This window comes from Sebastes fasciatus, chromosome 23, assembly GCF_043250625.1.
Source record: "Sebastes fasciatus isolate fSebFas1 chromosome 23, fSebFas1.pri, whole genome shotgun sequence".
Classification (NCBI taxonomy): domain Eukaryota; kingdom Metazoa; phylum Chordata; class Actinopteri; order Perciformes; family Sebastidae; genus Sebastes; species Sebastes fasciatus.
The window spans coordinates 10,351,308-10,379,192 of record NC_133817.1 but is presented as its reverse complement, the minus strand read 5'-3'; the positions used below and the strand labels follow the sequence as shown (position 1 = coordinate 10,379,192).

Genomic DNA, 27,885 nt, shown 5'->3' with positions numbered 1-27,885 from the left:
TCCATCACAGGCTGAGAATGGCCAGTCAATCTGGGGACAATGAGGGGGGGCGAGCAAGCAAGAGAGGCAGTGACAGAGAGAGAGAGAGAGAGAGAGAGGGAAAGAGGGGAGGTCCATGGTTCAGCTGCAGCACTTCATGTGTTTGTGGCTCCCTGTTGCGTCTACGTTTCAAGGCCGGTTCCCACTACATAAAACACCTCCCTCCTCCGACTGACCTGAAGGTCTGCACCGAGCAGTTAGTGGAAGAAGTACTCAGGTACTTTACTTCAGTAAAAGTACCAATATACTGATGAATCATTACTCCATTATGAGTAAAAGTCCCGCATTCAGCATCCTACATGAGTTAAGTGCATAAGTATTATCAGAAAAATGTGTGTTGGCAGCAATTTACTGTTGTAGCTGGTCGAGCTGGAGCTGGTTTTAACTACTTTATATACAGTTTATTCAGTGGCCCCTCTAAAGGCCCTGACACACCAAGCCGACGGTCGGCCGTCGGACAGTTTGGGACCGTCAGTGAGCGTTTCTCGGCCTAGTTTTTGCCGTGTGTCCTGCACCATCTGCACCGTTTTTCAGTCGATTCAGCATGTTGAATTGTCGGTGAGAGAAATCACTCTGATTGGCTGTTCAGCTTAAACGAATCACAGCACAAGAAGATAAAATGGACGTGAGGAAAGCAAGCCAACGAGTAACGTCAAGAGGACACACACAGAAGGCTCTTCTCATTTCTCATCTTCATCACATCTGATCATTCCGACACACGGATGTTTTCACGACGACATGGCCATCTGGAATGAAGCTAAGTGGTGAGTGAGAGTGGTGTGAAAATGGTCGGCAAACGCTGATTTGTTTCATGTACGTATCATAACAACGGCTTGTATATCCCCTGACCTCGACGAATACAGACTACCGCCGCCTGCTGGTGTGGAGAGTTATTTCATCTCACGCAAGCGCAGGACGTACGTGCTAACTGGTCGTCGGCTGTAGTCTTTGCAGTGTCTTCGGGTGCAACTTGTCGGCAAAAACAAAGGCGACGTGAGGCAACGCAGCAGGCGGCCTTCGTCGCAACTAGTTCTCTGATGTCGGGTTGGTGTGTCCCCGGCTTAAAGCTGCCTACACATGATCAGCGGTAAAATTGCTATGCGCTGGCTGTGCCGTTGTTCTATAGGGGGAGCGGTGCTGTCCGACTAGGCGGAAGCGCTCCTCTTGGCGTGGTGACTTGATTTTAACAAGGCATTGTATTTTATAAGCATATAATATGCTTTTTAATTATAAAATGTGTATCTGTAAAGTAACCAGTGAGATAATGGAGTAAAAAGTATATTTTTTTCCCACTGAAATGTAGTGGAGTTTAAAATAGCATAAAATGTAAATGCTCAAGTACAAGTACCTAAAGTACAGTAAGTGATTAAATGTACTTAGTTACTTCCCACCACTGGCACTGAGTCATTCCAGTCACATTCCTCTTCCCGTATGCACTCGTTCACCTCCTCCCCTGCTGTCTGGAAACAGCTTGGCAGCAGCGAGGAGGAGCCGTGACCCCTCTGCCACTAATCTGTGAATGGGCCGTGGATGAGGAAACGTGGGTACAAGAGGCTATCCGGGTCACGGCTGGGAAAAAACAACATCCACTCCCCCGCACCTCTCGCTGAGGAGGCGAGGCCGGCAGACAGGTGAGCGACCTTTGACCCGGCCTGCCGCGGAGCGCTGCTCGACGCGCCAGGAATGTGTCCACACCTCTCGGCCAACCACGTCACGGCGAGTGGGCGAGGAGGCGGTGGGAAACACGCGGGCCGCCTAAACCCAAACAGAGTGTGTGTGCTGGCCCCGGCCTCTCTGTTATGGTCTACATTCTGTGGCGCTGTGTGAATGTAGGGGAGAGTGTTTTGGGAGCGAGAGTGATGGATGACTTAATCTGAAGGGACACGGAGAGAGAGAGAGAGTGAGGAGAGCCGGGTGATAAGGATATTTTTGTCCAATTTATGTGAAGTATTTCAAGGCCTGGGCCGTTATATCAACTGTTGTTGAGAGTTGGAGTTCATGTGAGTGTGTCTGGGAAGCAACAAGGTTTCAATGACAAAGAGAGAGAGAGCTGCAAACTATTAAAGGAACTGTGTAACATTTTGGGGGATCTATTAGCAGAAATGTAATATAATATTCATAACTATGTTTTCATCAGTGTACAATCACCTGAAACTAAGAATGTTTTTGTTAGCTTAGAATGAGCCCTTCATATCTACATAGGGAGAGGGTCCTCTTCAGTACGCCATGTTGCTCGCCATGTTTCTACAGTAGCCCAGAACGGACAAACACTGGCTCTAGAGAGTGACTTTCACGTTTTTACGTTACCTGAAGGTCACCGTAGTTCTCCGACACGCTTGTGAAACTGCGGTAATGTGAGCTGCAGAGTGCAAAACCGTGGTACCGCCAGCCGCCATCTGACTTCCGTTGCTCCTAAAGTAGTGTTATTATGGTAAGGATGGCCTCTGAGCGAGGCGAACAGCGTCGGTTGCAATTTGCAACCACACCACTAGATACCGCCAAATCCTACACACTGTACCTTTAAAGGATAAGTTTGGTTTATTACAACTTGGGTTGTTTTGTCCATCGTTTCTTTTTATTATTGCCATATAAAGTGGTTTTATGTAGTCTGGCTAAACTGTCGGCTTGTTTACAACCTGTCTGATAGTCTAACCACTTGTCCTTCTTGCCCCATCGGACTTTCTTAAAGCGACGTTGCTGTGTTCCCACATCTCCGCAATTACTTTAGCAAATACAACATTATCATAACTGACAGAAATGATGGCCAAAACTGTTAAAATAAGACCAAAGTTGTAATAATTATCCTTTAATATTACCACATACAAAAACAATTAAACAGAGGGAGAAAGATGAACATAATATTTATATAGATATATACAAATAATACTGTACAAGAGCACAAAGGAAGGAATAACAAGGATTTTCTGTGTAATATGAGATGAATCAATATACATGACGTTGCATCATAAACATTGGAACGGCTACAGGAAAGCTTAAGAGCTGGACTGAATCTGGACTGTGCTCGTAATGCATTCAAACACACACTCTCTGTCTCACACACACACACACACACAAATACATTCACGTTCGGGGTGAAATCCATTCACTCTGATTTCAGACACACCTGGACTGGCTAAGGTTTAACCACCTGTAGTGGCTTGTATGGCTTGTTCAGCGTCACTCTGGGTGCTTTGCACATTATGTCAGCAGCTCACACACACACACACTGCTGCCTGTGTGAAGAAGGAGTGTCCGCTTTGATAGGGAAAGGACGTGCTCCATCCACAGTCCATGTCAGGGGGTCATTCAGTGTGTGTGTGTTAGATCTTCCTCTCTTTGTGTGTCCGTATTCCCTCAGTCCATCTTAGGCTAAAGTGCTGCAGAGAGGAAGTTTTACCGTATGTCCAGAGGGAGTCACTCAGAATAGAAAGCACTTGGCCAAAGAGCTGAATTCCTCAATTTCTTGAGCAGAAGAAATCCTACATAGGAATGTGCGAGACATGATATGTCTTAATAAAAATGATGTCCCGTGTGCTTTTAGCTGGTGCAGTCCGCCGCTAGCTCTCATTGGACGACAGCAGAGAAATAAAGGAGGTTCATTCATCTCAGTTCAGCCCCCAAAAACCTGCTGTGCGATTCAATATTCCACATCTGGAGGACAAGATAATCCACGGCATTGTTGTCCATGTGTCCGTCTGTCCTCCCGTGTTTTAACAGTCTACCAGTTGCAGTCTTTCTTGAGCAGCACGAGGACTTTGCGCCCCAAGCTGGCTTTCCAAGGCTTGACGAAGCTCTTCATGTTGACCAGGAGGCGGCCCTGCTTACGGTCCGAGTGGCCCGCCACGAGGTACTCCACCCCTGAGAAATGAGGTCAAAGGTCAGGGACAAAAATATTTTTTTAAAATCTCACTCGCTGTTTTTCTGATGGGCTGGGATGTGTTTGTTAAAATAGTTTATTACACGGCCGCTAAAGGGTGCCTTGTGCGGCGGTATCCTAAACTTTCTGTATCTGTCTTTTAAAAACCTCCACCTCCGACCTGTTCTGGAGGAGACAATCATAGGTGAGTGTTGGACTGACCTGGGTTGAGGATGGGGCAGGTGCAGCCCCGTGCGGTCCAGGACTCGGGGTAAAGAGTGACCCGACCTCGCTGGATCTTCAGCTTGGTGTTCTGACTGAGCACCTTCTGAACTTTGACCTCCACCTCGGCGTGGGAGCCTTTATCGTGGGCGGACAGCACTTTCACCTTCAGGACTGAGAGTCAGGTAGAGAAGACAAGTATTAATATAATAATATTACTCTGAATGCGGCAATATTAAACGCTTTTACAAGTAATTCTTCTTACCGTATGCATAATTCATGGTGCAGAAGAGTTTACTGTTGGTCAGGGCTTGCTCTTTGCACTCACACTTCTCTGCGGGAGACAGGTACATATTAATATTTGTAGCATAACTATGTGTGTGTGTGTGGTCTCAGATACTGTGCACGGCGTCCTAAGAATGCAAGAATGCACAGTGTGTGTGTCCAGTGAGGAATGTGCCTATGAAAGCTGCAGTTACATGGTGGGGGGTGTCTAAGAGAAGGGACACTTGGAAACTGTCCATGCACACACATCCATCTTTGTTCCATGTCCTTCTAGGGCCCTATGAGGACTTTCATTACTTAACCATTAATGCTTGTTGGTCACTGGACTGTGGAGCAGGATGAATAACACACACACACACACACACACACACACACACACACACTGCCTCTGTATCTCACCTGAGTAGTGGAGGGCAGAGAAGAGTTCGTCTACTCTGAAGATCCTCACCGGCTCGCTGGAGTTTCCCTCTAAGTTGTACAGGTCCAGGTCAGAGCTGCACAAACACATTACAACATCAGCACACACACACACACACGTAGGAATTTAAATGTTAATCTGCACTAAACAAATGTTAAATTGACCTTATTTTGCTGCTGATTGAGGAGGCAAAACCAACATGGGGACAATAGCACACACATTTTAGAAACATGAGACATAATCAGTACTAGTATTCACTCTGAAGAAGGCTGCGTGCCGAAACGCGTCAGTGTATGTCTATTGTGATGCGAGCCAATTAAACAAGTGAAATGCTAGTATTTCATCCTACTTGAAATCTGAGATGTGCTACCCTATCACATTTTTTTGCTTATTGGATTTTGGGTCTAGCACTCCATCGTAAATCCCATAGTTGAAGCGCAACTATTCTAAATATTAAACAAATTTGATGAAGTTTCGAGTGTCCAACATGTTGCTCCAGAGCAGAATATCTACTAATCTAACGGTAGTGAATGCCGTGGAATTGAGTATGGATATTCATGACCCCCAGAGGATGTTTCTTGATCATTTTGGGCCACTGGACCTTTCCCCCCGATATATACAAAGTGATTTTGCAAACTAATGCCAAAACCTCTGCAAAATTTGCTCCTGTGACCCTAGAACCAACATCAGGCCAAAAAAATTATTTTTATACCAGAAATATTGCGTTAAGATTGCTGTTAACATTTCTGAGCAACTACATTCCACAAGAAACCCTTTGGAGAATGTAAGTGCTCAAAAAAATCCAGATGAGACACTTGAAATTGAGAGTGTAAATTGGCATAATGTCAATGTTACTACAAAGATCAGTGCCATCCATTCAATCATTCAACCAAGGCAGGCCGCTAACTCAGTTTTAAGCACCACAGCAATCCTCTCCCCTCATGTCACCTTATATAAAAATGATTCCATCAATTTCTATGTTATGTGGTATACAGATTTGGGAAAAAGAAAGCACTGGTATCAGAAAGATACTCGTGATCTGCATATACTCTAGTTTTAGGTATTAGTATCTTTTACTCACCCAAACATACAGTCTCCAGTAAACGGATCGCAGTCTCCTGCACAGTCACATGGACGGCAGCCGTACTCGTGGAAGCCCCAGTATCCCACCATGCACCTGTCGCAGTGGGCTCCGCCTACGCCAGGTTTACAGATGCAGTTTCCGTTGGAGGGGTCGCAGAGTGAGCCGTCAGCCAAGTGGAAGGGCATGGAGCCCAAGGGGTGACAGCTGCATGCTGGAGGAGAAAAAAAAGTAGAATAGATATGAATATTACATGTTGCATTTTGACATCAATGAATTGTTAAAGGGACTGTTTGTAACTTCTTACATGTATAAATCACCCGGGTCTTTTTCCTATGCGTGCTCGCGTGTGTCTACGCTGTTCATACAAGACTCCAACACAAACTACACGGAAGCACCAAAACCGCAAAGTTATATCTAGTGAAGCCCGTCTTGCAAAACAGTGTTGGCTGCGGTTGGAGGACGCGGGGGAGACCGTAGCTTTGGTCTCCAGGGCCGGAGCCCTGTGCAAATTCAGTATATATATATATATATTCTAAAAAAAGTAAAACAATAATCTAAAGAAATAATAAAAATATATATAAGAAAACAATAAAGTCACATCGGGAGCATTGAGTTTAAAGGTCTTTTAAGCTGACAGTTAGCTGACCTTCTATTTATTACCAGGACTTAAGTATGTCACTGTTCATCAGTTGTTCCATTTGTCTGTGTGATATTATTGCAGGAGCTTGTAATACAAAGGCCTCTCTCTTTTTCTTATCAACTCAAACCTCTCCAGCTTTCTCCCTCCGTCATGTCCTTTCTAATTGTGTGCTGATAGGGTGTTCTTTAAACAACCTCCAAAAACAATATACTTGTACACACACACACACACACCCATGTTTCCACTGGGCAGTCTGAGAAAAACTACTGTCTGCTGTCTTTCTACTGTTATCGACACTGAGACCCGGAGCCTTTTGCTGGAGGAGGTGTCAGGCCTCCCCCATAAATCTGTCCCTTTTCCCGGGGCAGAAAAGGAGGGGAGGACGAGGGGGGGAGACGTGGTGAAGGAGAGGCAGAAGACGAGGAGGGAGAAACAAAGAGGGGGAGTTGTTTGGAGCCATTTCTCTGCCGTTTAATGATGCTTGAAGCTCGACTGGCAGTAAATGACTCTAACTACTTACTGTACACCCAGAGGCATGACTCCCTGCACTCTCACCTCTCTGTTTGACTATAGATTATAGAAGTCATAGTTGTGGAGGTTGTTTTCTCTCAAACCAAAGCTCATGATATGATATTAAATTTACATGACTGCTCACACAGTAAACAAAATAATACATTCACAAGATTGCACGCTTTAAAAAAAAAACACAGCTAAGGCTGGGATTAAAAATTCATTCTTGACCTTGGAGACAGCAGTTGACAAAACGTTCTCACAACATGGTCCATTTAGTGGCTTTTGACTGTATCACGAGTTGTCTGGTTGTCAAGATATATGTAGATTTTAAAATCAAAATTTTTAATTTGAAGTATTCCTTAAGTGTTACTATGGAGAAATGTTTAGATAAACAGCAATGCTTTCAAGTATATTTTAATGTTTTTACAAATTGATTGATAACAAATGCACTAGACTCTCATTGAAAACAGAATATAGACAATTAATGGATTGAAAGAAAAGTATTTTTAGTCATAATTTAACAAATTTGATGATGAACGTAAACATGATTTTTTAGAGCAACATTAGATTGCATTTTAATAGTTTAAATGACATTTTCTGCCACTTAGGGGCAACAAAATAAGCTGTAAAGACACAACTGACATTATCACCTTATAAAGTTGCTTTGGTGAACAATCGTCTATTAGCATGTATTTGAAGTTTATGTTTACTTTAAGCTCTGTTTTTGTTCGCACCACCAGACTTATTTAGTGGTATTAATTTGATAATCCATTAATTAGTTAAGTAAATATTCAAGCAAAGAATTCTGTTGTTCCAGCTTCTCTGTTTTATATCATTGTAAATTGAATATCTTTGTGTTTTGGACTGATAGTTGGACAAAACAAGAGATAAGAAGACATCACCTCAGGTGGTAAAAATGTCATTGCTAATTTTCATTATTTTTTACATCTTATAGACAAAAGCATAATGAACACATTAATCCAGAATGCAAATAGTTCTTAGTTGTAGCTGTATGTGGCCGTTCTACAACTAGTTTAAACCTCATTTTGGTCTCCTGAGGGTTGTTGAACAACAGCTGTTTTACATGAGATTAACTTCACATCTGTATGTGTTTTATCTTATATTTCTCCTCTGAATTCCTCAACAATAGGCAGCAGGAATGACATGTTTCCCACATGAAACTTCCCAAATTGTGGATGAAGCACAACGGTGTGTTCAGCGTGTGAAAACGATGTGAAATCACCCTTCCTGAGCTCCGAACCACACAGTTCATCAGATGCATCACCCGGGACAACAACGATAAGATAAACCAAATCATAAAACCGAACTTTGCAATATCAATAAAATCATAAAAGGCATCACATTTCTAGACTTATACAGAGCAATACAAGACAAGATGTGTGTGCGTGTGTGCATCAGGCTCTTATCTACACTATTGTTTAGTGAACAGCCTCCGCAATTAATAATTAACCGAGATTACAGCACCACTTCAGTTCCATGCAAAGCCGAAACACGTGTGACGATGTGTTTGGTAAGCGCGTGTGTTTACATATCTGCGTGAGAATTTATGAGCATTTGAACTGGGTCACTACACAAGGACTGCTTTGTGTAAATATGTGTGTGTGAGCTGCAGGAGCTCCGAGAATGAAAACTTCATGAGACATGACAAGACACCTGCCTGAGCAACCAACAAACTCCCCTGACACACACACATGTATAAACACACACTGTAACTTTCCGCCCTGCTAAAGACTTTTGGTGTGTACAAGCTTGACAGGAGTGTTTTCTTTCCAGGGCCCCTCGGAGACTGGTATGAAAAAAATGTTCCTCGCGACGGAGGGAAATTCCTCCATTGTCAGCGGGATTTCACAACCTGTACCTTCGTCTCAGGGGTTCTCCAAAGCATGCCGTCGCTCCTTTTTTCTATCAATCACCCGTCAAGAGCGAGGATCATTAGCCCTCCGGCGTCTACAGTTACAACCACAGGTGAGTTTTCAGGTGCAAAAAAAACATACACGACACTCAATCTCTGAAATCCAAACCAAACACATCTGCTTTAAAAAAAAAAAGGTGGTGCAACAGTTTTATATGACTTTTGAGAATGAGGCTGTATCATGTTGGCATTCATCTGCTCCAATAGAAGATCCTGAATTGATGCTAAAGGACTACAAGAAGAATGACTAGGCTCAAACTAAGAAGTAAAAGTATTTAAGTTAGGGCTGCAACTAATGATTATTTATAATGTTTACCATGTTAACATGTCATGTCAGATTGATACAATTGGGCTGACAGCCAACATATTCTCCCTCCTATATGTTTATGAATGGTTTGGTGCAAGTTGACAGTTGTTTGAAATTCACTGTGTGTGCCTACGTGAACACAGACACACTAGTAATCATGTGTGAGTCCAGCATACCTGCAGGACTGAGCTCACTGGGTCAAATCTGACACATAATCAGACGGGGAATGTAGCCACTGCTGTGTGTTTATTGATGACTATCGCGTGTTTACTTAAGACTCATCACCGGAGGGCAGCACGCCACACACACACACACACACGGAGGACCCTCACACACTGCTACCAATGATTACCCTGAAGCTACAAAAGCTCTGAGTCACGCATGAAAAATGGCAAAACAAGCCCGAGATGGACACGCAGGGGTTTGTGTGTCGAGCTTTGAGTCAAGACGTAGGAATGCCACCATCTGATGATTAACTATGGTGTAAACGTTGGATGGAGCGTGGGCCGTCTACTGTCTCGCACACACACACGCTCACACACAGGGCCAGGTACCCATCAGGTATCAGCGTTATCCAGCACGTCCCGGCTTGCGATCTCTCAGTCCTCAGCATTCCTTGCGAGAATGAGAGCGCCGTGCCAGTGTGGTGTGTATGAGGTTAATGTTATGATTCACACCAACAACATTTTGTCAACATGGGTGTGATTAATCATGCTATATGACATATTACAGTATGTTCTACACGTTGCGGTTTCCAAAAAAGTATGAACTATGGCACCAACCTGCATCTAATATGTACTGGTGAAATTCCTTAAAGGTACACTGTGTAACATTTCGGGGGATTTATTGGCAGAAATGGAATATAATATGAATAACTGTGTTTTCTTTAGTGTATAATCACCTGGAAATAAGAATCGTTGTGTTTTCGTTAGCATAGAATGAGCCCTTTATATCTACATAGGGAGCGGGTCCCAGAACGGACAAACCAATCTCTGACTCTAGAGAGGCTTTCACATCTTTAAGTTACCTGAAGGCCACCGTAGTTCTCTGACACGCTTGTAAAACTGCGGTAACGTGAGCCGCAGAGTGTAAAACCGCGGTATCGCCAGACTTCTGTTGCTCCTAAAGTAGTGTTATTATGGTATGGATGACCTCTGAGCGAGGCGAATGGCGTTTCCAAAGTTTTGCACAGTCGAGCAGCGACTGATCTGAAGAGCCACATTGTTCACCGTAATGAGCAACATGTGTAGTAAGATGTAACTGATGTGCGTGCGTGTGTGTTGGAGTGTGTATCTTACGTTTGCAGGAGTCGGGGGCCGTCTGCGGTCTCTGGGGGTCTCTGTAGAAGCCGGCTTTGCATTTCTGACACTGATATCCTTCAGTATTGTGCAAACAGTCACAAACGCCTCCGCTGCGCTGGCCAGACTCACGCCACGCCGTCCAGTCGAAATGGCAGCTCTGAGCGTGTCCGTTACACTTACACTCTGGTGTGAGAGGGAGGAAATCAAACACAAACTGTCAGTCAGTCTCTTTTAGACTAAAATACAGGGCTTCTTGAGTATCAAACAGTTTCTATAGGCATGAAATGTAGCTCTGGACAGTTTGTAGTTTCTAATAGAGCACATCTATACTATACTGTATTTTCACATATCACATTTCATAGCCCCGCTGGAGTTCTGAGTTTCTGGTGAACCTGCATGATTTTGCTGATTTCATTCCTTTGTTTATATTATCTCTGCTTTGTTCAACATGCACTTTCTACAGGCTGTTGCTGTCTTTGCAGATGCGGTGGTAAATAGTGTTTAGACTACGGTTTAGCTGTGTGTTCTAGTTGTTCTTGTGGCAATGCAGCACCACATTTGATTGACCTATCATCATCATCAGCGATGCTGGAATCACCTGAAACTACCTGGAGCTTGATTTGAAAGTCACATCCTAAAATTTGACTCTAGAAACCGGTGGAAAAGGTGCGACTGCGTTTGTTCGACTCACTCCGACATTCGTGCGGAGCGCCCGTCAGTCCGTCGGCGGGCTGCCAGGGTCGGTCGTTGTAGAGAGGAGTGCAGCGCTCACAGTGATCACCTGCAGTGTTGTGTCTGCACACACACTTCCCATGGACCTGAAGGATAGAGAGATATAAAGAGATAGAAAGAGGGAGAGCTCATTAGCAACAAGCCAAATGATAGACAGAGGTAGAGATGGACGGATGGGAGGAACAAAGAGGTCAGTGTGATGGAGAGGAACGTTTCCCACGTGAGGATGAGCATGTTGGGGGGTTCCTCTTAGATTTCTTCTTCTCGCTTTCCTTTTCTACGACTCTCTTCCTTTCCCCTCTTCCTCTCACTCCATCTCTCCCTCTGTCTCCCTCGCCCGAAAATTAGTGAATGGAGATTGATTGTTTGGCTTCATCACTGGAAACAAGAACGGGCCTCTGGTCTGAAAAGCTTGTGTGTGTGTGTGTGTATGAGAAGAGTGCAAGTATGCAGCGCTGAGAGCACAATAACAATCTCCTTGTCATTCCTGTGAGCTGGAATGCCATGCATGCTGGATAATGATTGAAGGAGAGGAGGGGGGGGGGGGGGGCAAGGCATCTGAGGAAGCTCTTTATTTGTTTGCGTTACATCGTGCAACTGTAATGTAGGACACACACACACTATTATACAACATAGAAAATAACTGCAAATGCACAAAAACACACACCGATTCTTGCATTTGTTTCCCACGGTGTGTGATGGCTCTGATTCACACACACACACTGCACTGAGTATGGAGTTAAACACATCCACATGCTATAGAATAGAGCCAGCATGTGCTCTGACCCCGGATCAGTCCTGCAATGTGGAGGCGAACATACACACACATGACTGATTTTACACTATTTCAATCACACTAATAGGGGGAAGCAATTGCATAAATGAGAGGTCCAGGCAAATGGGAGGCAGGAGACCTAATGACACATGTCGCAAAAATGAAAAAGAAGAAGAAGTAATTAATGGAAAAGTGGAAAAGAGTGGAGAGAAATGAGGGGAAAAGAAGAAATGGACATGAAGAAGGGGAAAAGGGCAAGAGCAGCCGCTGGCTCGGGGCCAGACAGCTGGTATTTCAACCCATTTCACATGTTTACCATACCGTGATACGGGACAATTAACACATGTACACACTGAGAGCTGCACACACGCAACCGTGTAATCTCGGCCATACAGAGGACGCAGCAGAGCCGGACTGATGTGTGATGCTAATCATGTTGTTATCTTTAAATGTCACTACTTTTACTTTTGCTTTTATGACGTTTTTTAGTATTTCCATGACTATTATAAATAAATAAGGTGACAATGGGCATCTTTACAAGGTCACATAATTAGAGCTAAAAGCATTAAATCCTGCAGTTAGTGCCATTAGGGGCCGTACACATGCCGTGTCTTTTTGCACGCTCAAATCCATTTTTGTCAACGTAGAGGTGCGGCAGGTGCGCTCAAATGCGAGAACGAGGCTGTTCTAAAAATAGTTCAACGTTTGGAAAGCTGCAGCGTGCACCCCATGTCAGGTGACGGGGAACAACCAATCACCAGAGGCGTTGTTCGGCCTTAGCTGTGATTTAATCACAACATAACACGGCCTTTTGTGAGCTATTGCTTTTATGAGACGGTCATCAAGTATGGCAATATAAAAGTTACAGACACATTCCAATTTAAATAGTCTTTTACTAATAAATAATAATGTTCACATAAAAATAGGCCCTCCTGCCTGCACGTACCGAGGTGGTTACTAGAACGGTGGTTGCTATGGAACACTAACATTATATTGATTCCATTATTTGGTTCTTTATTTACATTATTGTATGTTGCCATTTATTGTGCAACCACTGAGAAACTGTCCAGCGTCAGTAGGATGACTTTGATAACTGCTTGTAAAAGGTTTGCCTTTTTTTTTGCTAGGTGGAGGTGTGTTGTTTGGCATGGCAAGGATGTTTCTCCACTTTCTCCACTTTCTCTGGTACCCGAGTTTCGGTTGACAATCCCGTTATGGTCATAATCTCTCTCATGTCAAGACCCGCTTTATATAGTTTGTGAATCGTGGTGCTGCCGAGGCAATGATTAGTGTATTTCTGTTGCGTTCCTGCTCGTCGAACCTCCTCTTTACGTATTACTGCACGTCGTTAAGCGGGTGGATTTTTTTCTGGAGATGGGCACGGCTCAATCCACTCCTCCACAGAGAGTTAACCTTAAAGGTTTCCATTTTGTTGCGGAGTGATACTGAAAGTACAAAGGTTAGACGCGTCATAGCAGTGGTATGTGGGTATTATATCACAGCTGTGAACCAGTCGGCTTGCTTGATTTGAGCTACCTGTTTTATAAATAACTTATTACTACTTTACCAAATGCCAATTTTTATGTAACTCATCATTTTCAATAATCAATAACAACTGTTTAATATTATTTTTCCAATATAATGACCCTGATTGATCTTGATGGATGATGCTCGTAAACACATCTGTGAGATTTATATGTTTAGTAAGCATCTTTGGCTTATACCATTTATAAGTGTCTCCAGTGTGTCTCTAATGTTAAATGGTACATACAACCTCTATATGTTCCTATCAAACTATATATGTCAACACATCAGATTGAAACGCTAAACAGATGCACAATTTAAAAAAACAAAACAGCCTAATCTTCAACTTGATAGCATGTTATGCGTACCATATGATTTAAGTTATCTCTACTCCCGTGACTGTGAAATAATGTAAAGATCTAACTCACAACTGTCTTTTACAGGCTGAGTAGTACTCCTCTTGTACTTCTAATGAACAGACCTTCACTGTATGAGTCTTTAAGAAGAAGAGAAAAATGAGGAAAATACATAAGGATAGAAGTGAAAGTAATTAAAAGAGAGTAAACGAGGTACAGAAAGACGTAAAGAGAGGCAGTTGGATTGTGAAAAAGAGAGAACACACAACTAATTGGACTAATTGCTGCTAACGCTCCAGTAGTTGTCCCTGGATGTCATTATGTGTATGTGTGTGTTGGCATTGTGGCTAACTAACAGACAGTGTAATCACCATGAACCACAAAAAAAAAAACATGTGCACAAAAACCCAACAACAACAAACAAACTGGTCTTTTCGTCTACGCTCACAGTGTCTGAGCAGTAATGACTCGACGAATCAGAGGGTCACTTTCACCGCTGATTATTGCGCGTACACACACACACACACACACAGACACACACACTTAGAGCAGACAAAACACAGCATGCTTAAGCACACACACTTAATAAACAGTAGACCAAACAAACAAAACATGCTGTAGATATAGAATAGATAATAGAAATCCTTTTCTTTTACTTTTGTACGGCACTTTTTAGGCGGACGTTTTACTGGCGTCCGGTAGTCGCTTTCAGTCCAAAATGGCGGATGCGTAGGTTTGCTGCTGGGCGCTGATGTTGCAATGGTACGAACAATTGACTTTCACTTCTTGGCAATATACATTATTTTATGTTACTGCACAATGAATACTTTTACTTTTCATACTTTAAGTAACTTTTGCTGATAATACTTACATACTTTAAGTAAGGTTTTGAATGCAGGACTTTAACTTGTAGTGGTGTATCTTCACAATGTGGTATTAGTACTTTTACTTTGGTAACACTTCCATCACTGCACACGCCCTTCCCTTCCCTGAGCGATCGGTAATCTCTGCCCTCATCTCCAATCTTGTGCTGCTCTGCTTGTTTGGGTTTTGCCAGAAACGGCGGCTCTGGGTTCGAAACAGAGACACAAAACAAACTGCTGATAAACCTGCTGTAAAAGTCACTTATATAACTTCAGTGTGTTTACCGAACGCCACCCGCATGGCACACGGCAGAACGACGCTCCGATGACCTGAGGTAATGTTGTGAGGAAGGATTTACTGTTCAAACTTTAAGTCTTAGCTGCAGTTGGACTAATATTTGTAATGAAAAATGAATATCAGCCCCACATGTAAGCATTAAAATGATGTATTATGATTATTATCCTGGCGTGCAGAGGAGAGTTTTACAGCCCTGTGATCTAAAGACTGTTTCAGGGGATTTTCTACCCTCGAAAGAAGGAAATCCTGGTGAAAACACTCAGTAGAGCCACTTGGAATTTCTTGGCATGAAAATAGTCAGATTGAAAGATTTAAAGACTGTGTCCAATAAATCGGCTATCTGCGGCTTCATTACAAAAACGCTGGTATCAGCAAAGAAAACACAGGAATAGTCTCCTTCATTTGTCTCGTATAATACCAAACACTTCATCTGCTTCAAATCAGGATCAAATATGAGGATTTTTCAGCTGCTTGTCAGAATGCAATTTTTAGGGTCTGATAAGTACAATATGTATATGTCTAATTCACAAGCTACACAGCAGATAAAGTATATAAAGTAGTTAAAATGAAGTAGTTCAGCATTAAAAATGATGTACACATTAATGCATACAAGAGATGCATATCAAAAATGTTTGTTTTGTTGGGTGTTTATATAGAAAAACGAGTAAACTCAAATGTCTGTATCGTTATCACACTCAAAAATCCATTATCAGTCGGGCTTTACTACTGTGTATATGTTGTTTATGTGTCTAAATGTCGTTGCTTATATACCGTAAGTTGTAAAGGAAGCTCCTTGTTGACTCTCACTTTCCCCGTCGAGCTTCGCTGATTGCAGCAGAACAAACCCTTCTGTTTGTCGAGATGGTCGCGATAGGAGCATAAACTCTGAAGCACTCCAGGAAAAACACTGAATCAGTCGTATCCGTTCACACCTTTATCAAGACATCAACACTGCCGTTAACCCTCGAATGAATATCTACATCTCTTGGGTTTGTTATGAACGGGAAATGAAGCTGTTTATCTGACCAGTCGGAGCCAGAACAACAGAGGAAGCAGGAGAGAGAGAAAGGTGATCTCCCTCCCTCACCTCACCCCTCCTTCTTTAGTCTGTTATTAAGACGACTGTCAACACAAAGTGAACAAGCTGTTTAGTCTGTAAGTATCCAGCCTTATAATCTTCCCTGTTAGAACAAGTGAGCCTGCCCATGGGGTGTGATTACTTCGTGATAAATATCAAAACAAGTGAAAGAAATGGCAGTATTTCAAAACACTTCCCGAGTGAAAGAAGAGTGGTGTGGAAAGATGAACCGTTGAATAAAGTGTTTTACGACACGGTAAAATTACTGTTTTTGTCAACGGAGTCTGGTGTATTTGGCAAGAGCGATATAGCTGCTGTTTCTGGGTAAACAAAAAGGATTTAACTCTTTAACAAAAAGGTCTATCTCTGTAGGGATCCTTTACTTTATTCACTGTTACAAAAGCAGCATGTGTATACATTCAGTAACGGTATACCTTCAGCTGCTAACACAAAGCCATTTCATGAGAGTCAATGGAGCACAGCTGTATAGTTGTTGGACTCTGGTCGGAGCTGGCTGATGCTACGATATGATTGGCCAGTCTGTGTTCAAGGAGCGGGACTAGTCAATTCAGACATTCAAACGAAATGGCATGTATGGATTGTAAATATAGTGCACTATTTAGTATCAGGAGTGATATTGGAGTACACGTTTTTAGGACATCTAGTTTCTCTCTTACCACGTGGTTGGTGCGGTCTCTGATGGGCTGGTACCCCGGTGCAGGAACGCACTGCTCGGCGTGTCCGTTACAGAAGCAGCTTCCCTTCACGATCAGGTCGTAGATGGCAAAGTGGCGGGTGGGAAGAGCTTCGTGGGCGGAGGCGAGGTCTTTGGCCTGGCAGGGACACGACTGGCGCTTCAGCAGTCGGATTCGGACGTTGGTCACCCTCAGCTGCTGCTGGCCCTCCACCCCGAACGGATCCAGGGACTCCCACTTTGGGAGGGTGCGGTAGATCACCTGTTAGTCAGAGAGAGAAATCAGATGTCATCATTTTATAATAAATCAAGTCTCATTTTAATAGGCTAAACATTTTCCAGGCAGCAAAAGACACAACAGAAATCTGCAATGTGACCAGAAATCGCAATTCAGGTATCCTTGACTTTGCTCATTGTGATCTGACGAAACGGGTTCCCGTTCAATACCTTAAATGGCTTTAATTTAGCCAAATACATAAGTGCGTACGACTGTGTCCCTTTGAGTTTTGAGGCTGTTGGATGAAATAAAAGTGGCAGATCAAGAACTTTTCTTTGGGCTTGTGAAGGTTACTTGTCAAACTCATACAGGCTTAGTTCTCCCTTCAGAGGGTGGAGTTGTTTTGTTGGGCTTTATGGTTTCCCCCCGTCTTTGGTTTACTTTAGCTTTATTCCTTTAAATACGGAAAAGAATAATACAATTCTTAATGGCACAAAAGAGAGGATGGGACGCTGTTCTCTCTGGCGTGATTTAGAGGGATTAGACGGGTGTATTCAGCGGCACAATCAGGTTCATTGATGCTTCTCATGTCACTACATCTGTCACGTTAATGGGGGTTTGTTTTGGTATCATTTGTTCTCTAAACTATGACCTTACACCCCGCCGTCATTGACTACTTCCTCACGTGACCATGAGGGTGCTGGGTGTCCTTAAATGAGTGCACCCAACCTTTCTCCCCTTCTCTCTCCCTCCCTGTCTGGTCCCTGGACATCCTTCAAATCGAAGATCCCTTTATAGGCCGCCTGCCATCACCATGGCTACTGCTGCCACTAGCAACCAACACTGCTGTTGTTGTCGGGGTGAAAAAGTTGGTGTCTGCCCCAACTCTCGCTGTGAAAGAAATGTGTGTTTGTAGTGTGTTTCTATACAAAGTGTGTGTTGTTGTCGCTGGCTGTCATTGATATCATTGGACGAGTAGTGAGAGTGTTTATGTGTGTGTGTGTTTTCTTTGGTTGAAGCAAGATGCGAGCAAAAAGCCCCCATGCGGCTCCCTCATTGGCCGGATGACTGGCCTAGAGTGTGATGGGAGGAGCACTATTAATTTCCCTGTTGTTGGAAAAGGTCGCGGGGTCACGGCATTGTGGTCCACAATTAAGAGAACACGACAAATAGGACGAGGGGCGCCGGTCCGCGGGAGAGCACGGAGAGCAGGGCCAGACAAAGACGGGGACGGAGATCCAGATTCACATAACTCAGCGCCGGACAAAAGGCCCGCGACAGCCCAGTGACACCACAGCAACACCAGCACACACACACAACCACACTGGCATGCACATAGACATCAGTATCGTGTTTTCCTTTACGCAACACTAATTCCACACCATGCCTTCTTGGAGCTTTTACTACACGATGATGCCTCGTTGTTTTCCTCTGAATGTGGAGACAAAATATTGTTCGCAAATATGCTGATGAGACCCACGTTTATGTTACTCTGAACGCTAAGTCTCCCCAATGTGGCCAAGCAAAATGAAGTTTAACTAATCAAGGAATTTATGTGTTTATTTATGATTTAAAAAAAGAATATTATAATGAAATTGTGGTGAAAATCTATTGTTTTGCTCAAACACTCACTTATTGCTTGTTAAACTATATTTAAAAGACTACGTTGCACATTCAACTTCTTATGTTGCCTTTCCCTTTGTCAGTTCTCTTTTTATTACATGAAGCATTTTATGAGTTGCAAGAGTACTTTACGACATAATATACTATGACTTTTTTCTTAAACTTTTTTGGCCATACTATACTATGACTTTTTATGACTTTTTTCGACATACTATACTATTTTGGACTGAAAGCAACTACTGGACGCCAGTAAAACGTCCGCCTAAAAAGTGCTGTATAAAGTTAAACAAAATTATTTCTATTCTATTTTCATATTCTACTGAAATGGCCTGTGTTGAACAATAAAATATTATAAATATAATACGTGTTTTCAGTCCAAAATGGCAGCCTTTGCTTATATACTCTTCGACTATACTATGACTTTTTCTTTACTTGATTACTGTAAATTACAGTAAACCGTGTCTTCTTGCAGGACAAAACATAACTTTTGGATGGAGGTGCATCTCTTGCACGGGTGAGACGTGGCGAGTGATGGACGTGTAAAGTTTTAGCTGCACTATGGAGCAACGTTTTCACGAGCAGGTCTTCATTTTCTGTATATCTCAAACTCTACAAGGAAGCACACGTACAAGCATGCAACACGCTCTTTCATGGATCTACAGTTGGTGGTTGTAACATGCAAAAACAACGTAGCAATGTCCCGACAAAAACCAGGAACAAATAAGACTGACAAAAATTGATAAATGATGCAGGTTTCAAAATACTTTGCAAATGTTTTATGAGAAAGGAAATGCATTCTTTGGGTTTGTTGGGCCTCAGGGATATTCACAATGTGTTTTAGTGATAAACACAGACTATAAACATTTATACTGGAATTTGTTTACAAGAAAAAACTCCACAGGGAACCTTTAACCGTCATTGAGTTTATAAGCTATTTTAAACTCTCACTGCCACTGCTACTGTGTCTGATGCTTTTGCTCTATGGAGGATATTAATCAGTAGAATTATTAAAGTGTTGAAATACCTGCCATCTAACATATGCAACAAATTTCAGTCCAAACGAGCCACATTTTAAATTTAGTCCATCTGCTTCCTGAGGCAGTGGGTTCACTGTGGGCCATGTGTCCACTTCAGGCTGAAAAATAAAAGTAAGTCTGGCTTAAACAGGCGTAATTCCATCAAAGCACTGTGCACTGTAATCTGGTAAACAGGCACAATGGGCATTGATGGAAGGAGAAAGACGGAGAGGGAAACGGAGAGGGGGGATGGGTGTCTAGCCAACAGTACCAACATCCATCAGAGCAACGGCACTTCCTTCCCAGCAGACAGACGGAGAGCCGACTGTATGCGTTTATCTGAAAGGGCACGGACAAGTGTATGTGTGTGTGTGTGTTCAAGGAACTGTGGAAAAGAGAGGGAATATGTGTGTTGGCTGGTCTGCCTCCCTCTCTTCCCTAAGGAGGTCAGTCTCTACAACAAACACTCACATTCTTCCAGCCCAGCTGACCTGATAAATAAGACAAGAAAAACCCAGCTCACTCACACCACCTTTTCCCCACATTACAGGTGAACACGAAAAGCTTTCAGCGCAAGAAATGACATGCTTTCATTTTTGCTGCAGGAGAAAGAAGAGAGCCAGAAAGCTGAGAATACCTGCCATCTGTTAACCTGCGCCAACAGCAATCCCACACATCAAATCAAGTTGTCAAGGTGATATATCTTATTTACTTTGCTTTAATATTACACTGTTTTACTATTTGTCTTACTCCGAAGCAGTGGAAGGTAATTCTTCCTAGGCTGAACACTTTATTAGGCTTCATGTCATGAAGTTCATTCTAAAAATTGAACATAAGATTATTTTGATTACTGATTTTCAATTAATTGCTTAGTGTATGATAGACGGGTTTCTTGTATGCAAACATTGCTGGGTGCAAAACCGTTTTGGCAGTCGGTAACAAGATTGCAGTCAAGCGTTGTAATCAACGTAGCTGTCGCATTGTTTATACATTCTTGTTGACTATACTAGACCCCTGCAGAGTCTGACCACCAGATAGCTTTTTCATATGACGTATTAGTATGAGGTTTGTTTATTATTATCACCTGTTATGAAATGGGTAACGTTAGATCAGACATAAGTGTGATTTGACTTGAGGGACCAGGGTCTGTTTTTGGTTGACACTCCGGTCGGTGTTGAAGTTACGCGAGTCCCTCTTGATGGCCGCCGCCAGACACTTTTTCCTCAGCGATTCCTCAACAGGTTAAATGTTAATATAAAACTGGAGACTTGGATTTTAGTCTTGTAATTAGTACAACCAGTCACACAGCAGCTCTTTGTATGTCGGGCAGGTGAACATTAACATTAGACCCCTGATGGCTGCACAGAAACCCGTCTATATGCTGACATATGTCCATTACAGGTCTTCCAAATAGCTTCTTTTGTTTAGGCGACGGTGCAAATCAAAAGATATTATACAGTATTTACAATGAAAACTGGATTTTGGACTGTTCAACTTACTAAGTGATAGTAAGTTTGATGTAAATTAGGTTGTTTTCTTGTTTAAAAAGTATTAATTATTAGTTTTCAAAAAAAATTTGATTTCAATTAACACTTTGTTTGTCTTTAATCATGTTGATTAACAATTATAGGTTAATTTCCATATTCATTCGCCATGACGACTGAGCAAACTCCATCCACTGATGAAGGCCACAAGATGCAAGTGAAATCTCCAGAAAATCTCCAGTAAGTGGCAACAATGTTTTGTCCAACTGTCAATAATCGATAAATAAACTAAATTACAGGTTCATATATAATAATGGAGGTGCATATTAATGCTTATAAATTCTCCTCATTTTTGTACATGAAACACGGAGGAAATGAGGTACTACTTCCCTAAAACACACACTTGTACATACAGCACAATACAAGGCTTTGTTGTCATCACCTTGCACAGGCCACCGACTGTTTAACAGTCATTATAGGTGACGTTCAATCACAACAAAAGCACACAGGAGCAGAAAGAGTGAGAGCAGCTGCAGGTCTGCATAGTGCTACTTGACCTCTTTTAACCTCTGGGTCATCTGTTGAGGGGTTAAAGGTCGAAGGTCATGCTCCGAGCACAGGTGGCTGAGACATGCGGAAACCGATATGTGAAGCACAGAGTCGGAGAGAGAGACAGAAGGGAAATCAAGTTGCTATTTTCACACCTTCGTGCACAAAAGGTGGAGAGAAAATCATGTAATAAATACACGAAAGTGTTTTTTATCTTACATGCACATTCGAACAAACCAAGGATACACGTACAAAGAAATAGAGCAGGAGCACATAGAGAAAGATTTATGATACAGCAGCAGAATAAGGCCATAACAGCTGAATACTTGGAAAGGAGTCGTAGCAGCGTAAACACAATTACATACGAGAGCACCGCAGGGAGTCCGGAGCAGCACCACGCTTGGCATGCGCCTCCACACACATCTGCCGAGCAGCTCCCGACACACACTGCTTCAATTAAACATCAATGGACTTCAGGAAGCCCTCTCGTGCTACAGTCAAAGTACGCCCATTAAACACTCACTCATGCACGCACACACACACACACACTCGCAGAGCTTCCCCCACCTGGCTGAGCTCTGCTTTCATTCTGCTCAGTCGTATGACTCTCGTATGTTGCGTGACTTACTGCAGGCAGGACTGAATTTGTTCCAGTAGGAGGAGTAATGATACACTTTAAATCATTTTGTTAAGAAAGGAATGAGCCCACTGTCTGTATTATGGTTTACCTGCCATACACGGCATGTGTGATATGACATAATTAACAATTCGTTCATAGAGGAAGAAAAAAGGCTGAGCAGGAAACTCTCCCGTAACCTCCCTTCAGCGTTTCACTGCAGGTGTGTATCTGCCCTCCGTTCCACCTGCGTCAACCTGTTTTCTGAGCGATCGGTGTGTGTTTTGATTGAGAGAAATGGAGTGAATTCAACCAAGACTTGATACAAATCTGATCATCCAAAACGATTCTGGCAGGTAGTCAAATTGTTGTCACTACGGTCAGTTACAATCCTTAAAGGTTGACTCCATCTCCGTTCTTTTATGGTTTTTCTTTTAATGTCAACGCCCTTAGCCGTTAGTAAAAAGCAGTGATATAGGTTTGTTGCTATGAGCCACACCATTTTTTAATGTCTGATGTAAAGGTAAGAGACACACAGCTCCCTGCTCACCTCTCCACGGTTGCAGGGATAAGCCCCGGAGTATTTGGAGGTGCAGGTGGCCCCGTCCCGGCCCACGTCTGCCTTTCCCTCCTCCATCCCGAAGGCGGCGCTGCAGTTGCCGGCATAGTACTGCAGCATCTTCCACGTTCTCCCAAAGTCCTGCGACCGCTCCAGGGTCATGGCGGCGGGCCTCGGCGAGCGAAACACTATGATGAGATGTGTGAAGAAGAACTCCGCCTCCAGGTCCAGCTGCACCGTCTCAGACTCCGCCCCCTCCGCCGACTGCCACCAGGTGTTGGGGTGACGGAAGGAGGAGTCGGACATGGCCCCGGCCAGGTGGGACAGGAGAGGCAAGCCGGCGTTGCATTTGGCGCACTTGGCGGCGCTGCAGGCCAGGTTGGCGTTGGGGTCGGAGTAGGAGCAGTAGAGCTCGGTGCCGTTGTTGCCACAGACGGTCTGCGTAAGGACCCGGCGACCCAGGGCTAAGTTACCCATGCGGGGGTTGCAGGCCCGGCTCTCACAGCGAGGGGCCACACCTGCACGAAACACCTCCACCGACAGACCTGGATGGATGGATGCAGAGAAAAAAAGAGTTTACATGTGTACTTGGCAAATATGAGGTGACGACAGCTTTCTAGAGAAAACAAGAAAAAAGAGTGAAAGCGTGGGTGACAGGTGGGTGTAGCACTCATTATACCTCAGCTTAAAGGGTCAATTCACCCAAATCACACACCTCTAGTGGTAGTTAACCATGCAGATAGTAGGCTACCTGTCCACATTTTGAGATTTCTGAAAGAACTCAGCACTGAGGCATTAAAATAGCACTAAAATCATCCGTACAAGTCACCGGGACTGTTTCTTATGTAGGATGGAGGAAGGAGGAAGAGAAAGAAAACCTGAACAAATGAAACCAAAACTATCTGCATGGCTAGATAACACTAGAGGAAGTGAGAATGTTTTTTTTGTTTTTTTTATAATTTGGGTGAATTTTATGGAGGACGGAATCTGCCAAAATAAATAAATGACTCGATAAATATAAGTATAATAATGATAATAAGTTTGGGGAAACAAATAAGAGGTGAAATACAAAAGGGAAATCGTGCATAAATAAATAAATTCAAAAACAAAATTAATGCAAAAATTAATGAATAAATAAATAAATGTATAAATGACTGCATAAATAATAAGTATAATAATTATATTAATTTGTGGGAAATAAATAAGAGGTGAAATGCAAAGGGAAAATCATGCATAAATAAATAAATAATAACATACATAATTTAAAAGTTAATTAAATAAATAAATGCAACATAAAAATAAAAATGTATAAAAACAATAAATACATAAAATAAATGGAAAATTAAACAGAATATAAAATAAATAAAGGAATTAATACAGAGATAAATAAATAAAGAAGCAAAACAGAAATATCAATTTATGTCACATTTTATCAATGAATTAATGTTATGTTTGTACATTCAATGACATATTTATGTATTTATTGAATCATTTATTTATTTATTCATTTATTTTTAAATTTTTTTGGCAGGTTCCGTCCTCCATACAATTTAGCTAAATGCAGATTATAAGAGGAAGAGCAATCAAAATGACCAGAAAACCTATTTAAGGAAACTCTTCCCATCTAAGCTGATCATTTTGTGTAATAATTGAGCATATTAAACAATCATAGTCAGCATTCAATGCCTCACTTTGACCATAGAAATGTAATACTTATAGGTTTTAGTGAACAGACACATCTGAATCTCAGCAACAGAGTATGTGTGAGAGTGAGTGGGCGAGCTGGGAGTGACTCAGTGTGTGTCAGTGTGTACACAAGTGATTTACCTCGATGGGAAATGTTATGCAAAAGGGATAATAGGGGCATTGTGCACCTGCCTGCTGCAGACTGCAGCCAGCGTGGACTCTAACACAGACAAAGTTTGGCAGCTCTGTGAGGATGAGCAGCATTCAGACGCCTTCCAGACGCTCTGCAAAGCCCCCGAGGGCCACAGTGTCATCTTCCACTGTGGATTTATTACCCAAAACCTGGAGCTCGCTTTGTTTTTCAATGTCACTGACTTCACAGATAAGACTCATATTAAATCTGAATTAGTGAACTTTTGCACTTTTCTAGAGGGATGTTCTTTGTTAGACTGGAGTTCAGGCTGAATTACATAACTGTCTGTATGTGGGGAGGTCATAGGGGGGAAAACCTTTAAGCTGAATAACCATTCTGTGTTCATTAACAGGATGTAAACTAATAAATAAAGAGTTAAATAATTTAATCTGACAAATTTAAATAACTAATTTAGGAGATCTAAAAAGAAAAATCATGCAGAAATAAATAAATACATACATAAATAAATACATTAATTAAAAAAATTAATGCAAAATTAAAAAATATATATATAAAATAATTGGAAAATTAAACGGAATATTAAATAAATAAGGGAATTAATACAGCGATAAATTATTAATCAAAACAGAAATATCTATTTATGTCACATTTTATCAATTAATTAATGTTAAATTTATTTTTAATATTATTTTTGTACATTCAATGACATATTTATGTATTTATTGAGATAAATCACAACTCTTATGTTTTTAATACCAAACTGAGGCATTTAACTACAATGAGAGACATACATATCATCTACTGTTATGTGTCTCCTATAGAGGTTGATATGGGAAAAAATTTAGTTTATAATTTTGAGTCAGCTCTAAACTTCTAATACATGTGGGTTCATGTGTTTAGAAATGCAAAGTAGAAACTCTTCCAGTGAGAGTTTAAATTGCCTAAAAATCCAAGGGACTTCTGCATTGCTGCACTTCTCCATGCACCAGTGACAATAACAATAGGATGTTAGATGTATTAAATTTAAAAAAAAAAAGCACTAACCTGCATCTGACAACAAGGCCAGGCTGATTGCAAATAAAATCAACATATCTTCTTGTTGAAAAAGGAATAATCCGAAATAATGTGTGAGAATCCGCTGGAGTTATTCAGATATAAAGTATGCAAAAGACAAGTGCGTAGCTTCAGATCCAGTGTGGACTTTCTCTTTCACTCAGCTGCGATCCAATGAGCCGATAGAAGACGCAACATGATCCTGGACGGTGTGTGGTGATGGTGTCCTGCAGAGAGAGGAGGAGGAGAGGACTGGAGGTGAAGTGAACGGGTCTCTGCTCGTCTGCTGCTTCTGGACCTGCAGCGTGTTTCATTTCCCTGCAGTGTGATTCCTGCTGCTGCTGCTGCTGCCCTATGAGGAGCACAGAGAGCTGGGAGCTGTGTAGTGACAGCAGCAGCAGCAGCTCCGCCTCTCATCCACATTTCTCCTCTCATTTAAAGGAACATATTCCAGTTTGTGGTGCAGCAGCAGCAGCATGGACATGGATGGAGCCCACAACCTGCTGGGGGCTCCCACATGATGAGGGTCCATGAGGAACCTCCAAGGGGGAGTTCAGGTAGTCCAACAAAGATGAGAATTAAAAGGTGTCTAATGAGATTTTTTTAAAAAAGAAGCAAAATAAAAATGTATTAAAAAAAATAAATACATAAAATAAATGGAAAATTCAACAGAATATTGAATAAATAAGGGAATTAATACAGAGATAAATAAATAAAGAAGCAAATCAAATCACTTTACACTTAAAGTACACTTAAAAGTATACGTCTAATGAGATGTTTAACTCCATCCAACTGTATAAACTTCTCAGTTTGAGTATCTGGCATCCCCTTACAAAAAAACAAGTTTATTCAAGTATGCTATTAGTATACTTCTTTTAAACTTAAAATAAGAGAGTATGCTTTCAGATTACTTTTTATGTACTTAATTTTGGGGAAATAATGCAAAGGGAAAATCATGCATTTATAAATAATTACATATATAATTAAATACATACATTTAAAAATGAATTTTAAAAAATGCAAAATAAAAATGTATTAAAAAAAAAGAAATACATAAAATAAATGGAAAAAAATTAAGTCCAAGTATACTTGGCTTATACTGACAAGTATACAGATATGTCTAAGTGTACTTGGCAAGTGAAAAGTCCAAGTACACTTGGCTTATACTGACAAGTATGTAACTAGTTAACTAACAGCATACCTATAAGTTCACTTGTAGTATAGTTCACTTCATAATATAGTTGCAGTATACAATACATGTTAGATGTAAACTAGTTGTGTACTCAAAGTTTATGATTCTAACACTTAAAGTACACTTTAAAGTATAGTTTCATAAACTAAAAAGTGGGCAAATTTCTGTGAATATGATATAATAAAGTATTATTCACATAATAAAGTATCCTCCAAAGTAAAAGTTTTTTATTCAGAGAAAAAAGTGCACAAGTATCAACAAAATGTGTTTACATTTTCAAAGTAAAAGTCCCTGCCCCTGTGAGTGATATATAATTATATGTTACGTTGTTATTAGTAATGCATCATGATGTAGCATTTTAATGTTAATGTTAAGGTATACTTGCAATTGCACACATAATATACTAGTTTAATCTCACATTTTATAAACTGATTATACGTTTCCATATGTAACTATATACACATTCCAGTACTTCACCTTTATCATATTACTACCAGGTGACATAACAGAGTGAGGGACCCCCCTACGGACCACGTGGAGTCTGATGAAAAGCTGACATGGGGCGTAAATGAGTGCTCATATCCACATTTCTGACTAATTGGCTTTGGATGGAGAGACACACAGACTGATGATGCTGCTGAGATTACACCAAATTGGTTGCTCGGCTGCAGCCTTTGTTGACAACATTGTTGATGTCCATACAAAATCAGTGAAATATGCAAGCCAATAAATTGCAAGCTTTTTTAATTCCAGTTCCACATGGCTGTCTACTCCCAACAATGGCTGCTTAACAGCCCATAAAAAGAAGAAAAAAGAGG

At 41.7% G+C, this 27,885-nt stretch overlaps 1 protein-coding gene across 1 annotated transcript; it reads right to left on the bottom strand.

Moving 5' to 3' along the window:
• Positions 1–2,883: 2,883 nt before the first annotated feature.
• On the bottom strand, positions 2,884–26,246 carry ntn4 (netrin 4). The gene is made up of 10 exons (XM_074625268.1): positions 25,867–26,246; positions 22,974–23,527; positions 16,902–17,180; positions 11,290–11,416; positions 10,596–10,781; positions 5,902–6,115; positions 4,802–4,896; positions 4,383–4,451; positions 4,118–4,291; positions 2,884–3,897 (listed from the first exon to the last, which is right to left on the bottom strand). The coding sequence occupies exons 1-10, from the start codon at positions 25,910–25,912 to the stop codon at positions 3,758–3,760; spliced, it is 1,884 nt and encodes a 627-aa protein (XP_074481369.1). The 5' UTR covers positions 25,913–26,246; the 3' UTR covers positions 2,884–3,757.
• Positions 26,247–27,885: the final 1,639 nt, after the last annotated feature.

Coding starts and splice junctions, on each gene's coding strand:
- ntn4 (XM_074625268.1), bottom strand. CDS start 25,912: ATGTTGATTTTATTTGCAATCAGCCTGGCCTTGTTGTCAGATGCAG. Junction 23,528..25,866: donor GGCCTTGTTGTCAGATGCAG/GTTAGTGCTTTT, acceptor CCATCCATCCAG/GTCTGTCGGTGGAGGTGTTT. Junction 3,898..4,117: donor CTGCCCCATCCTCAACCCAG/GTCAGTCCAACA, acceptor CTCATTTCTCAG/GGGTGGAGTACCTCGTGGCG.